Source organism: Gossypium arboreum, chromosome 8 (genome assembly GCF_025698485.1).
Source record: "Gossypium arboreum isolate Shixiya-1 chromosome 8, ASM2569848v2, whole genome shotgun sequence".
Lineage (NCBI taxonomy): Eukaryota > Viridiplantae > Streptophyta > Magnoliopsida > Malvales > Malvaceae > Gossypium > Gossypium arboreum.
The window spans coordinates 129,745,095-129,759,114 of NC_069077.1; the positions used below are offsets into that span (position 1 = coordinate 129,745,095).

At 34.6% G+C, this 14,020-nt stretch overlaps 1 protein-coding gene across 7 annotated transcripts; it reads right to left on the reverse strand.

Moving 5' to 3' along the window:
- Positions 1-822: 822 nt before the first annotated feature.
- On the reverse strand, positions 823-4,533 carry LOC108470042 (homocysteine S-methyltransferase 2). 7 transcript variants are annotated; one of them, XM_017771219.2, is made up of 8 exons: positions 4,199-4,530; positions 3,174-3,233; positions 2,835-3,064; positions 2,533-2,662; positions 2,090-2,293; positions 1,793-1,864; positions 1,172-1,376; positions 823-1,070 (listed from the first exon to the last, which is right to left on the reverse strand). In XM_017771219.2, exons 1-7 carry the CDS (start codon positions 4,376-4,378, stop codon positions 1,197-1,199), a joined length of 1,056 nt encoding a protein of 351 aa, XP_017626708.1. In that variant the 5' UTR covers positions 4,379-4,530; the 3' UTR covers positions 823-1,070; positions 1,172-1,196. The 7 variants fall into 7 exon arrangements, with proteins under 7 accessions (XP_017626708.1, XP_052874028.1, XP_017626709.1 ...); XM_053018068.1 differs by having other exon boundaries at positions 3,174-3,230; positions 4,199-4,527; XM_017771220.2 differs by having other exon boundaries at positions 823-1,376; positions 3,174-3,230; positions 4,199-4,526.
- Positions 4,534-14,020: the final 9,487 nt, after the last annotated feature.

Below are 14,020 nucleotides of genomic sequence, written 5' to 3' on the forward strand. Positions count from 1 at the left end.
AATATGAATGTTAAAACTTGCCCCCCAAAACGGCAAAAATAAAACAAAAGAAGATGGGTATTGTACGGTATACAGATGGGAGAAGTGGGGCAATCTCTCTCGCTTAAGCAACCTTTGATTTAAAATCAATGGGTTTTTGGTAACCAACCCTTTTTAAAGGAGGAGGTTTCTTTATTAATTATTTCTCATTTGCTTTTATAGTAAATTAGTAAGTGTTGGTAATAATCCCCAAACCACCTCCATTGTCTTCTTCAATGCTTTCCCCTTCTTTTCACTCTTATCATTTCCTAGAAATGACGTAATTACGCAAAGTACAGAATCTAATAGTAAAATTTAACCTTATTATTATGGAGTAGCTTATTATATGATTTCTCTTTTTATATAATAGTTTGCCATTGTACAAGGATTGATTCCATATTTTAACCTTTTGATAGTAAAACGTTAAACTAGCACTTGAGGATTTTCTGTTATAGCTTCCCCACATGAACAATTTTATTCACATGTAGCAGTCAACATCATTGACATTAATTAACATTGTCATGCTCGTGAGGCACCTTCTTACTACTATTTCTTGTTTCTTCACTATCTGACAATCAACTACTCAAGAACTCAAATCCCTTTTTTGTCGAAGGAATTTCCAAGTTGTTCGCACAAGACACTAAAATCCACAGCTGCTAACAAATAGTAGGTTTAAAGAGACATTGACTACTTTTTACCTTTTCTCTGCACTGATGCAGACAAGAAATTTCAGCCGAATGGGTGTTAAGATGTTGCTTTCGGCAGGTTTCACCAAAAAGGCGGCGACCAAAGCGTGAGAGATCATTATATTCTCAAGAAAGTGAATACTTTCTAGCATATACCAAATATGAAAATCAGATTCCTACTAATAAAATTTCCAGATTAATGAGTACTTTATAACATGCATACCAAACACCTTCAAAGGGCCAGGCTAATACATTTAACCTTTAGGAAACAACAATTAGAACCAAAATAATATAACTCGTGAAACAAGAGAGTGGGAAACCCGAAACTGATACAAGATGCATGCTCCTCATGAACGAAAATAGCGGCTGCTACAACAGCAATTAACTACTACATGTAAGGCAAAGCTTGTGGCAAGCATTCTCTTCAGACTAAAGCATGGGAAACAAGTTAGAAATTTAAAAGGCACCTCGGCATCCCATTTGCTTATATAATCAAGTTGCTGTTTTTGATTTCTGCCCGGGTGCTGCAGGGGATCTATCGGAAAGTGCCCTGTATATGGCTTTGATAGTATTTGGAGTAGTTCTACAACAACCTCCTACAAGCGAAGCCCCAATCTCGCACCATTTGTTTACGTAAGAGACAAAATCTTCATCTGAGACTCCTGTATTTTCCTGTCACAAAAAGAATGATGCAGGTTTTGGTATGGCATGTCACAGAACATTAAGGCTCCACTTGAATACTCTAACAAATGAATTACTGAAAATCAGTATACTTCAGCTTCATTTTCCTTTTTTCCAATGATTTTTCAATTTGCTTCATACTTAGGTCCTTCCTTTCTTTTATCTAAAGCCAACTGAAAATATAAGTTTGTTAAGTGTAGTTTAAAGCTGGCAGAAGATCAAGACACAAATCAGGCTTGAAAATTGAGATTTCACCTATCCTGTTGCAAAGTTCAGAAACAGCAATCAAGAGGAGTTACTTGATAACATGTTGGGCAACGACTTAAATTTCAAGCTGTTCCTTCAGGTTTCAGACCCTTTTTTAGAAGGGATGTTTCATGCATCATCTAGAGAGAAAAAGAACTTACCACCCATTCCTTCCGATCAGCATCATACCTCTCACCACTATTGGGATATATAACTATGGGTTTGGTAGTGACCTGCACAAATTATTAACCAAATAAGACTGAAGAATCCATCAAAATTTCAAGACTCCAACATTACAGGAACAAATTCCTAAAAAAAGAAGAAAAAGAAAAGGAGAGAACCAGTTTAATTACTAAATCATATCCAACTAAAAGTGAGAAAAGAAGTGTACAATAGTTAAATTAGAATGACTATTAACAAAATAACAGAATAAAAAAACCAAAACAAAAAACCAAAACCTTCTTAATTGCTAAAATCAGATCATGAATAAATCTAGGTGGCGTGCAGTTGATTCCAACAGCAACAACTTGCTTGCAAGATTCAGCAATTGATGCACACTGAAGCAAAGAATCGCCGCTAACTACATTGACGCCATCTTTTGAGTTGAAAGTTAACCATGCAGGAATCTTTATGTGTTCTTCATCTAAGAGTTCAGCAAAAGCCTGTATGAAGAACAACCCCCCCCCCCCCAAAAAAAAAAAAAAAATCTTAATATTAAGAAGAAATAAATTAAACAGCAAAGTAAACATAAGCATCAGATCAATAACAATTTACTAGCCAAATCAGGAAACATTTAGACATGCAAGAAAAGAAACTTAGTAACTTGCTTTTATTCCTCACACCCTTCTTACTTTTATCTTAAAGAAAAAGGTTTCATTCAGAATCAAATATTCAGCTATACCTGAGCTTCTATCTTGTTCGGAACTGTTTCAAATGCTATTATGTCAGGACCTGCTTCAGCCAGGACCTGAACCCTTCTTCGATGAAATTCTTTCAAAGCATTTACTGTCATTGCCTCACCATAGCACCCACTGGGATAGAGAATATAACAACAAAAAGAGGAGGCATGTAAATATGTACTACAAATTTAATGGTTTTCATTTACACAAAAAGATAACAGATAGTGGCAAAGAGCCTAAAAGCAACAATATCGGGTTTGGATTGAACATTACTTGATAATATTCGCATAGTTGGTAGACACACCTGTACTCAGAACCATCAGCCAGATAAGCCCCATAGCTGCCTACAGATGCTGCAACCAAGATTGGACGATTTTTTAGTATCCTACCATCTCCAGTTCCACCACTAGAACTTTTACTACATCTTTCATAATACATACGCCTTGCCTCTAGGGCAATATCCACACTTTTTTTAAGCAAGTTTTCACTTTGTTCTCTAGAAAAGCCTTTTGCTTCAAACCCCTGAATTGTGGCCTATTAAAAATATATAAATTTGCATCAGTTGGCAACGAGAGAGAGAGAGAGAGAGAGAGAGAGAGAGAGAGAGAGAGAGAGAGAGAGAGAGAGACATTATATCTGCTACCTGATAGGACGCTGTGATAATAATATCTGCGCCAGCTTCAAGGTAATCAAGGTGTACCTGCTAAAAATAGATTGGTTAATGATCTGGAGAAGCAACCTAAACATAACATTCGGTCCATCTTAAAGCATATATATGACTTTCTTGTTCAGCATCTCAACTTTTAACCATCAATATGTTATGGCATTATTCTTGCTTGTTTGGATATTGCAATACTTCAACGATATCCTAGCTCAGTCTCCAAACTCATAGACACTTAGAATAGTATAATTTGTCTGGAAATTCCGTTAAGTAAAACCCAGGTCTCATATGTGAAAAGGAAACTAACAAGCACTTTTAGTTATTGAAACTTCCAACATCGATTCCGAAGCCTAGAAGAGAACTAAGCTTCTCTCAAATAAGCTTTCAAACATCCCAATCTCTGTATCCTGTTTATCATTTTCCCTTTCTCTAATTCCCGAGAGAAAGAGATAGAGCCAAGGGACTAAATAAAGTCAATTCTTTCACCATAATAAGATAGTAGCCAAAACTCAAGCACTTAACTCATTAAAATTTACCTCTTTGTATGAGTAACATTTATAAACAAAACAATAGAACTCAAAACTGACTCGTGACCGATAACCCTTAAATGCCACTGACCTGACTCACCAGATCAAAACTGGACCACCTCCACACTGTGGTCCAGTGTTCTATACATGCATACATAAATAAATATATATACTGCATCCGCCATATCAGAACAACTTCCTTTGTCTTTTTCCAATGAAAAAAAAATAGATTATAATTCAGTTCTATGTGCAGAACAGTCGAAATTCCCAAAAAGACCTCCACCAACCACTCCTTCACTGCTATTCCATTATTCCTCTTCCTTCCATCAGTAAAACTTACTTACATTCACGTAAAATTCAGTTCCTAAGTTCCTATTACAACCACTTTGGATTATATAGGACGTAAATAAAATAAATCATAAATAAAATAAATCAAGGTTCGAAAAAAAAGGTAATTTTGAAAGAGGGAGAAAAACTTACGGAGCGAATAAGGTGAGGAGAAGTGAGGAGGCATTTGGCACTCCAGAGGGGATCGTTTAGGTCAGCACCGTGGAGTTCCAGCTCGGTCGCCAGTCCACCATCGATAACAGCGGTGCCTCCCATCTGGCGGAGGAACTCCTTCATCAATAACGGCGTCGCCGGGATGTTGAAAGTCTCCATTTCTTTTCTAAATTAGAAGGGGATAAGCGTTAAATGCGGTCGCCGCCTCGCCCTCTCTCTTTTGCTGTTTGCTTTTGGTTGGATCTTAAGAACAACTGGATGGATGACCCACTACTAACTATATCTCGCTATGCCAACACCCAACTTATGGAGATGATCACTTTTACCCTTTAGCCCCGGCAAGTGTCCCGTTTTACAATATTTACCATTCCAGTTATTTTAATTTTATAATAACAATTTGGATAAATTACACCTGAGGTCACTAAACTACTAGTAAATTTACGTTTTGATTATTCAACTTCAAAATGTTACAAAATAAATTTTGAACTATGAATCATTCGAAAATTTTTATTTAAGTCATTAATTTGTTAAGTTTTTTTTTTTAAATCCAGCTAGCGATTTCTAAGCGAAAATTTGACGATTGTTAAGATAGATCAATACTCATTTATAAGTATAAGAACATACTTTGGATTCAAGTCTATCTGACAATTAGTATCGAAGATCTGAAAAAGAAAGATGTTTGAATTTTGGTTCGTAGATTCGTGATATTCAAAGTTGTTTCATAAAAAAATTGAACTATAGAAGAGAATATGAAGGAAAGCTTTCGATTGGTGTAGACGATGCAGATAGAGAAGGTAGTGATTTTAACAACCCAATGACAAAACTTCCGAATAGCTTAGTAACCATTCTGTAAACTTAAGCCTTAGTAAAACTTCAGGAATAGCTTAAAATGACCTATATATATGTTGGAGTGTGCCCAAATATCAATTATAAGATAATTGTACTTGCATAATTATTTATTTTATTTAATAATGAAAACATTGTCATTATTGTTATTGGTCTCTATTTTTGTGTATTAAATAATTTGTTTAATAATAAAGTTTAGAGAAAAATATGATTATTATTAAATGTATTTAGTCGAGTATTATTATGGGCTTAAACAATAATAATACATTGAGACTAACGTGTGGATGATTGATGACAAGATGTTGTCATGAATATGAGATATCAAGTCAATATTTGGGTACATGTTAGCAGAACAATGTATTGGACTAACTACTATGACAATGCTTATTGAATTATTATGTAATAGTCATGACAGTTCTCATAATGATAATAGGATGTATGATACTTAGACTTGAGTTCATCATAGTTCTGATATTGGGAGCAGTATATTGTGGTATAGTCAAGCGTCTTCCATAAATGGTTGTACTATAAATACTGTTATGTGTACCACAAACTATGTAATGAGATGAGTGATCAAAATAATATTTGACCTTCCTACATAATGAGAGCGATATCTAGGATTCTTTGATCGAGCAAAACTAAAAATGCATGGCCATGCTCAAATAAGTTGATATGAGATATCAAACTCATTTGTTTATCTTAGCCTACTCAAGATTCAAGAAATAAAATATTGGACTATACAAGTGTGATTGCTCTATACTTGCGTTCAATTTAGATATCATGAACAAAGAGATATATTATACAACAATATTATCATAGAAAGGTTATGTCGAACCACGACTTCTTGCAACTTAGGTAGTAGTGGTTCATTACTAGATGTCACTTACTACATGTAATAATAGAAATGTTCTAATATTACTATCAATGTTACAGGATCCTACAATGTCATACCCTATGATTGAAACGATTGCAATATGAAGAAAGGTGAGATTATATTTAACTTGTCACATAAGATAAATTAATTATAGAAATGTTCCTATAATCAACTTAATTTGACAGTTAAAAATATGTAACGACTCAAACTTACGGGTAGTTACATCTTACGGACTATTACCACCCAGTATGATTGTCTATACATGCTTATATACGAATGTCTATATAAATCTCATAAAAGAAGCCCACGAGTGGTTCCCGTGAGTGGTTATACCCTTTGCATGTTTGTATATCCATATAATGAATATTGTGAGACAAAGGGATCCTATAAAGGATCCTTGCTGGTGGTTATACCTTTTTGCATGTTTGTATATTCGTATAACGAATATTGTGAGGCAAAGAGAGCTGTGAAGGATTTCCGCGACTGGTTATGCCCCTTTACATGTTTGTATATCCGTATAATGAATATTGTGAGGCAAAGAGAGCTCGTGAAGGGTTCCCATAGGTGGTTATACTTATTTGTATGTTTGTATATCCATAAAATGAAGGAATGTGATAGAATAAGGTGAGCCTACAAGATAAATTTGGGGGTGAACGGGAACAATGTCATGTGTCTAACTAATTCTAGTATTTGTCCTGTGGGTGGTTATACCCCCAACATGTATGTATGTTCATATAATGTTTGTTGTTAGAAAGGTAACCCACAAAGAACTCTTGTGGATAGTCATATCTACTATTTATATTTATGTCATATCTATAAACCTTACATGTTATATTTGTAACTCCACTTTCATCACATAAATCCAAGCCGAGTAAACTTGGCTGATTATTGTGATTCGACGTAAGATGGCCTCACTTTTTACGTAATTCCGAGCTATAAGAGTCAACTGTAGTGCGATCGACCTATGATCTTTCCCATAAGCCTCCTCCCATGTGTCTAGAAGCAAGATCTATCATAAGTCTTCTGCCTCGAGCAGAAGTAGCACCATTTTTTTTTCAGTAAGCCTCCATCCATGCATTTGGGAGCAGAGCTACTTTATTATTTTCCATAAGCCTCTCCCAATGCATCTAGGAGCAAGGTTATTTTATTACCTGGTCGAGTCGTCACACCCATCATCCTTGTGTTTACCGGTCGGGTCATTATACTCGTCGACAACCTGGTTTGGTCCCCATACTTGTTAGCAACTTGGATGAGTTGTCATACCCGTCATCCTTATGTTTATTGCTTGAGTCGCTATACTTGTTAACAACTTGTTCAGGTCGCCATACTCGTCAACAACCTATTCGGGTCACCACACCCTTCATCCTTTCATAAACACTTATTCAATATTACTTGTCAAAAACTAAGGCCAAAAACTACATTTGCTATCATTATTTATAGCAACGAATAACCCTCTTACTCACATTTTGACAGACATTATGAATTTCTTACGTTTTATGTTACCAACAAGTATACATTTCAAATAGATATCGCATATTTTTACGTTCATATTCTAACGAACGATATGCATTGCTTACATTTTATATCACCAATAAATAGTTTATACTTCTTCCATTTTATCTCGTCAACAGATAGTCTACACTTTTTGCATTTTATATCATCAATGAACGGTTTTTGGACTGTTTAAGTTTTATACTGCCAACTAGTATACATTTTTTACTCCAATGGATAGTATACATTTCTTACATTTTGTATTACCAACGAACGAGTTGTACCTCTTACATCTTATACTGCCAATGGATCACTTGAACCTCTTCTATTTTACATGTCCAATTATTGCATCCATGATATACATACGACACATCTCTATTGTATACAAAAGAATTTCAATAGCCTCGCAAGGCACCATTTTTTTGGGTAGGTTCCCTATAACTTACCACCCATTATTTGCAACAACTACTACCTATGGGAGTGGCCTGTTAATAGTCTTAAGGCACAATCTCTGTATAACCTACCTTTTAACTAGGGAGATTATTATATATATATATCCCTACCATAATTTGGACCTAGTTAGGCCCTCATCCCTCCTATAAATGTCCCAAGATACCATTTATTAAGGGGACTCTTCTTCACTCAAAACCCTAAATACACTAAGCATTCATCCTGAGTTCTTTTACATTTTCGGCTCTTGGCCCTAGAATGGGTGAACTGGACTCCTTCGACACTGCCTCCTCCTTCCTCTCCACATCTGTTGATATCATGTATCAACAATTTTATTATTAAGAAAAAAGATGGTGAAGCCACAAAGGTTAACCCCCCACCTAGGCATGTACTCTCGCAAGGGGTGTACCCTTACAAGAATGTATATATTATGGCACCCCCTGCCTATGCATGTATTATATTTATGATTTTACATGGTTTTCAAGTGGTAAGCTGGTGTTTATTTGCATGAGAAACTTTATATAGCCATTTATATTTATTTTTGAACTTTACAAGTTCTGCGACTTGTATGAGAGCTCAACATACATTCATGCATAATCCTAGGTTATAAGGCTAATTGTGGCACCTTCAGGTCCCCCATGAACCGTTCAACAACTCTCCTTGGGGATAAGGTATATATATCCAAAAATCGACATTCGAGCCCCTCAGTGAACCGTTTAACAACTCTTCGTAGAGGTGAGGCATATCTCTAAAAATTGACATTAGGACAACTACACCACTCATGAAAGTATGTCTTATACATTTCTGGATAATTTATACAAGTCAACTACAAATAGAAGTACCATTCCCTAACACATTGTTAAAAAATGTAAGGTATGAACTTCAATAGCCTCACAAGGCAATATATATTCACGGTATCTTTTTACGGAACCATCCATGAGTACCACCCATAATAGAACTCCCAACGGTAATCATCTACGAGTACCACCTATGGTATCCTCTCACAGAACCATCCACAAGTACTACTCACAGTACAACTTTTAATGGTAACCATCCATGATACACTCCTACGGTACCTTTCCACAGAACCATCCACAATACCCTCCCACAAATACCATCCATTGTACCTTCGCACGGAACCATCCACGACTATTTAAGGTGCAACTCCTAATAGTAACTATTCATGAGTACCACCCATAATTCCCTCATACAAAACCATTGACAACATGATTCCTAAGAGTAATCACCCCCATAGTACCTTCTCATAATAATCATTCACGAGTACCACTCATGTTACTCTTTATGGAACCATTCATGGTACCCTCCCGTAGAACCATACACAAGTACCACTCATGGAACGATCCACGGTACAACTCCTAATAGTAACCATTCACGAGTATCGCCTATGGTAGCTTCCTACGAAACCATCCATGGCGTGGCTTCTAAAGGTGACCACCCACAGAACCATTCATGGCATGACTCCTAAGGGTGTGTAATGACTCAAAATTCACGAGTATCAAAAAAGTACATTATCGGGCCTCCGTCTTAACAAAATGAGTTCGTAAATAATTATTATAAATATTTATAAGTCTAGTAGTATATTCAATTAGGCTTTAATTAAGTGAAATTAGCTCAATTTAGAGAAAATAGTAAAAAAGACTAGATTGAATAAGGGTAAAAGTTAAATTATAGATTAATAGAAAATAAAAATGATTAAAATGGAAATTAAGCCATTAAAAAGAAATGAGACGGCATATATGTAATAAAAATCTAAGATTTTTATGTTATATTTTTATGTAAGTTTATTATGTGTCGTTTTTTTGTTACAAGGAGAAGCGTATGTATGGTGGGAATCTGTAACTCAACATGTATCAGAAGAACAGATAAGTTGGGAATTCTTTCTAAGAGAATTTCAAAAGAAATATTTGGGAGAATTATATATGGAAGATAGGAAACAAGAGTTCTTAATGTTGAAACAAGACGACATGTTTGTAACAGATTATGAACGAGAATTTTTTAGACTGAGTAGATATGCAACTGAATTTGTACTGACTGAATCTGGCAGATGCAAATGATTTCTACGAGGATTGCGTGATGAGTTACGACTACAATTGGTATCTCTTCGAATTATTGAATTTGCAGATTTAATTGAGAGAGCCAAAATAGTTTAGATAAAAAGCCTGAAACTTTTCGTTCACTTGGAAAACATCCTGGAACTACAAGCTCTAATCCACGACCTAAGAGATCAAAAGAATTTCGAGGTAGTTAGAGATTTGGTTTTAAATCAAATAGAAGTGACAAAAATCGTGGTAGGCAGACGACAGTTTCCACTAGTAGCATCAAAGGGCCAACTCGGAATACTGAAATTCTAGAATGTCAATACTGTGGAAATAAACATAGGGGAGAGTGTTGGAAATTAACTGGAGGATGTTTTCGTTGCGGATCCACTGATCATTTCGTAAAAGACTGTCCAAAGATTAATAAAACAGCACCAGCGATATCACAGAGATCTGAATCTACTTCCAGAGGTCAAGGGTCAGGCAAATGTGGCTCAGTTAGTAGAGGAGGTGCTAAAAGAACAAGTGAAGTTGCCACTAACAATCCGAGCATATGTTGTAAGAAGTCGTGAAAAAGGAGATGCACATGATGTAGTGACAGATATATTTTTATTGTATTCAGAACTCGTTTATGCTTTAATAGATCCGGGATCGTCACATTTTTATGTTAATACAAAATTAGTTGAGACAGGAAAATTAAAACCTAAACTGTCTAGAGTAACAGTAGAGGTATCTAGTCCTCTGAGGTAAACTATGTTAGTGAATCAAATATGTCGAAGATACCCATTAATGATCTGGGATAGAATCTTTTCTGTTGACCTGTTAATTATGCCACTTAGCGACTTTGACATTATACTTGGTATGGACTGGCTATCAGAACATGGGGTAATTTTGGACTGCTATAAAAAGAAGTTTACTGTTCAAAATGAAATTGGTGATCAGATTGAAGTAAGAGGTATTCAGACCAGTAGATTAGTTCGTATTATCTCAGCAATTAAAGCTAGTAAGTTTCTTTATCAGGGTTGTGCTGCTTTCTTAGCATATGTTATTAATTCAGATTCGGTGGAGAGCAAATGTAGTAAAATTCGGACTGTATGTGAATTTCCTGGTGTATTTCTTGAAGAATTACTTGGATTACCTCCTGATTGGGAAGTTGAATTTGTGATCGAAGTATACCCAGGTACAGATCTAGTGTTAATACCTCGATATTGTATGTCACTTACTGAATTGAAGGAGTTGTTGCAAGATTTACTAGATCGAGGTTTTATACGACCTAGTACGTCACCATGGAGAGCTCTAGTACTATTTGTTAAAAAGAAAGACGGTTCGATACAGTTATGTATTGATTATCGATAGTTAAATAAGGTGATTGTTAAGAATAAATACCTGTTACCTTGCATTGATGATTTATTTGATCAACTGAAAGGAGCTTTTGTGTTTTCGAAGATTGATTTAAGATCGGGCTACTATCAGCTAAAGGTGAAAGAAAGTTATGTACCGAAGACAACACTTTGTACAATATATGGTCATTATGAGTTTTTAGTGATGCCATTTGGGTTAACAAATGTCCCAGCTAATTTTATGGATCTTATGAATCGAATTTTGCAGCCGTACTTGGATTAGTTCGTGGTAGTATTTATTGATGGCATTTTGGTATATTCAAAGTCCAAGTCTGAACATGAACAGTATCTTCGAATTGTTTTACAAACGTTACGAGAGAAACAGTTGTATGAAAAATTGAGTAAGTGCGAATTTTGGTTATCAGAGGTGGTATTTCTTGGTCACGTGGTATCAGCAGATGGAATTAAAGTGGATCCAAAGAAGATTGAAGCAATCGTCTAGTGGAAAACTCCAAAAAATGTGTCAGAGGTACGTAGTTTCTTGGATTAGTTGGGTATTATCGAATATTTGTGAATGAATTTTCAAAAATAGATTTACCAATGGCAAAATTATTGCAAAAGAATGTTCTGTTTGTCTGGAATGATCAATGTCAATAAAACTTTATGAAATTAAAGTAAATGTTGATAGAGGCACCAGTTTTGACTTTACTAGAATCAGGGAAAGATTTTATTATATATAGTGATTCTTTTTTAAATGGGCTCGAGTATGTACTGATGCAAAGTGGGAAAGTGATAGCCTATGCTTCTCGACAATTGAAACCACATGAACGTCATTATCTGACACATGATTTGGAATTAGCAGTTGTGGTTTTTCTTTGAAAATATGGAGACATTATTTATACGGTGAAAAATGTTACATTTACACAAACCATAAAAGTCTCAAGTATTTTCTATCACAGAAAGAGTTGAATTTGAGACAACGTCGGTGGATAGAACTTCTAAAAGATTATGATTGTGTTATTGATTATCATCCAAGTAAAGCTAATGTGGTAGCTGATTCATTGAATAGGAAGGCAGCAATTGAATTGTGAGCGATGTTTGCACAGTTGAGTATTAGTGATGATGGAGGTTTATTAGCTGAATTTGTATACAATAATAGTTTTCAATCAAGTATTCAAATGGCACCATATAAAGCTTTATATGGTCGAAGATGTCGGTCACCAATGTGTTGGACAGAATTGAATGAGAAGAAAATGATTGGGCCAGAATTGATTCAAGAAACAGAAGACACTGTTAAGAAGATTCGAGAAAGATTGAAAGTAGCTTTTGACAAGCAAAAATCATATGCAGACTTGAAACGGCAAGACATTGAATATTCTGTTGGTGATAAAGTATTCCTTAAAGTATTGCCTTGGAAGAAAGTTTTGAGATTTGGCCGAAAAGGTAAATTGAGTCCACGTTTTATTTGGGCATATGAGATAGTGGAAAGAATCGGATCGGTTGCCTATCAATTGGCTTTACCTCTAGAATTACAGAAGATTCATGATTTTTTCATGTTTCGATGCTTCGGAGATATAGATCAGATCCTTCTCATGTTATTGTTACTGAAAACATTGAAATTCGGTCTGATATGACTTATGAAAAAGAGCCAATTCATATATTAGCACGATAAGTGAAAGAATTAAGAAATAAAAGGGTTCTTTTAGTGAAAGTATTATGGAAAAGTCATAATATTGAAGAAGTAACTTGGGAACAGAAAGAAACTATGAGATCACGGTACCCCCACCTCATTTCAGGTAAATTTCGAGGACGAAATTTATTAAGGGAGGGAGAAATGTAATGACTCAAAATTCACGGGCATTGGAAAAGTACATTATCGGGCCTTCATCTTAACAAAATGGGTTGGCAAATAATTATTAGAAATATTTGTAAGTCTAGTAGTGTGTTCAATTAGGCTTTAATTAAGTAAAATTAGCTCAATTTAGAGAAAATAGTAAAATGGACTAAATTGAATAAAGGGTAAAAGTTGAATTATAGATTAATAGAAAATAAAAAGGATTAAAATGGAAATTAAGCCATTAACAAGAAATGAGGCATATATGTAATAAAATCTACGATTTTTATGTTCTATTTTAATTATATAATTAATTATTTAAATATAAATTATGTTAAATTAATTTAAAATAATTATATTATAAGATTTTTATATGATAAATAAATTGAAATTATGACAAGTGGATGGTGATGATAATGTATAAATGTAAAATACATATGTTTACATTTGTGATACATATATTTGTTATTATATAGATATTTATTATTTATCATTATTATTATTATTATACTATCAAATTATAATTTATTTTATTAAATTATGATTATTATTATTAAAAATAAATTAAAATAAAGACAAATGTATGGTGATTAAATTATACAAATGTAATGCAAATATTTATACATTTGTAATATATTTATTTAATTACTTTTTATTTAAGTAAAAAGATTTTATTATATTAAAATATTAAATTATATAAAATAAATAAAATTAGAACAATTGGAAAGACCTGCTCATGGGTTGGGCTACTCGGCCCGGCCCAAAGGCCCCCCCGAAATGTGGGAGGGTTTGGGCAAAAATATAGGCTCGAAAAATGGGTTTGGACAAAAAAATAAGGCCCATTTAAAAAATAGGTTGGGCCTCGGGTAAGGTATTTTTGGTTAGGGCCCGGCCCGGCCCGGCCTGAAT

Coding starts and splice junctions, on each gene's coding strand:
- LOC108470042 (XM_017771219.2), bottom strand. CDS start 4,378: ATGGAGACTTTCAACATCCCGGCGACGCCGTTATTGATGAAGGAGTTC. Junction 2,663..2,834: donor GCTGATGGTTCTGAGTACAG/GTGTGTCTACCA, acceptor TCTCTATCCCAG/TGGGTGCTATGGTGAGGCAA. Junction 2,294..2,532: donor CGAACAAGATAGAAGCTCAG/GTATAGCTGAAT, acceptor TTCTTCATACAG/GCTTTTGCTGAACTCTTAGA.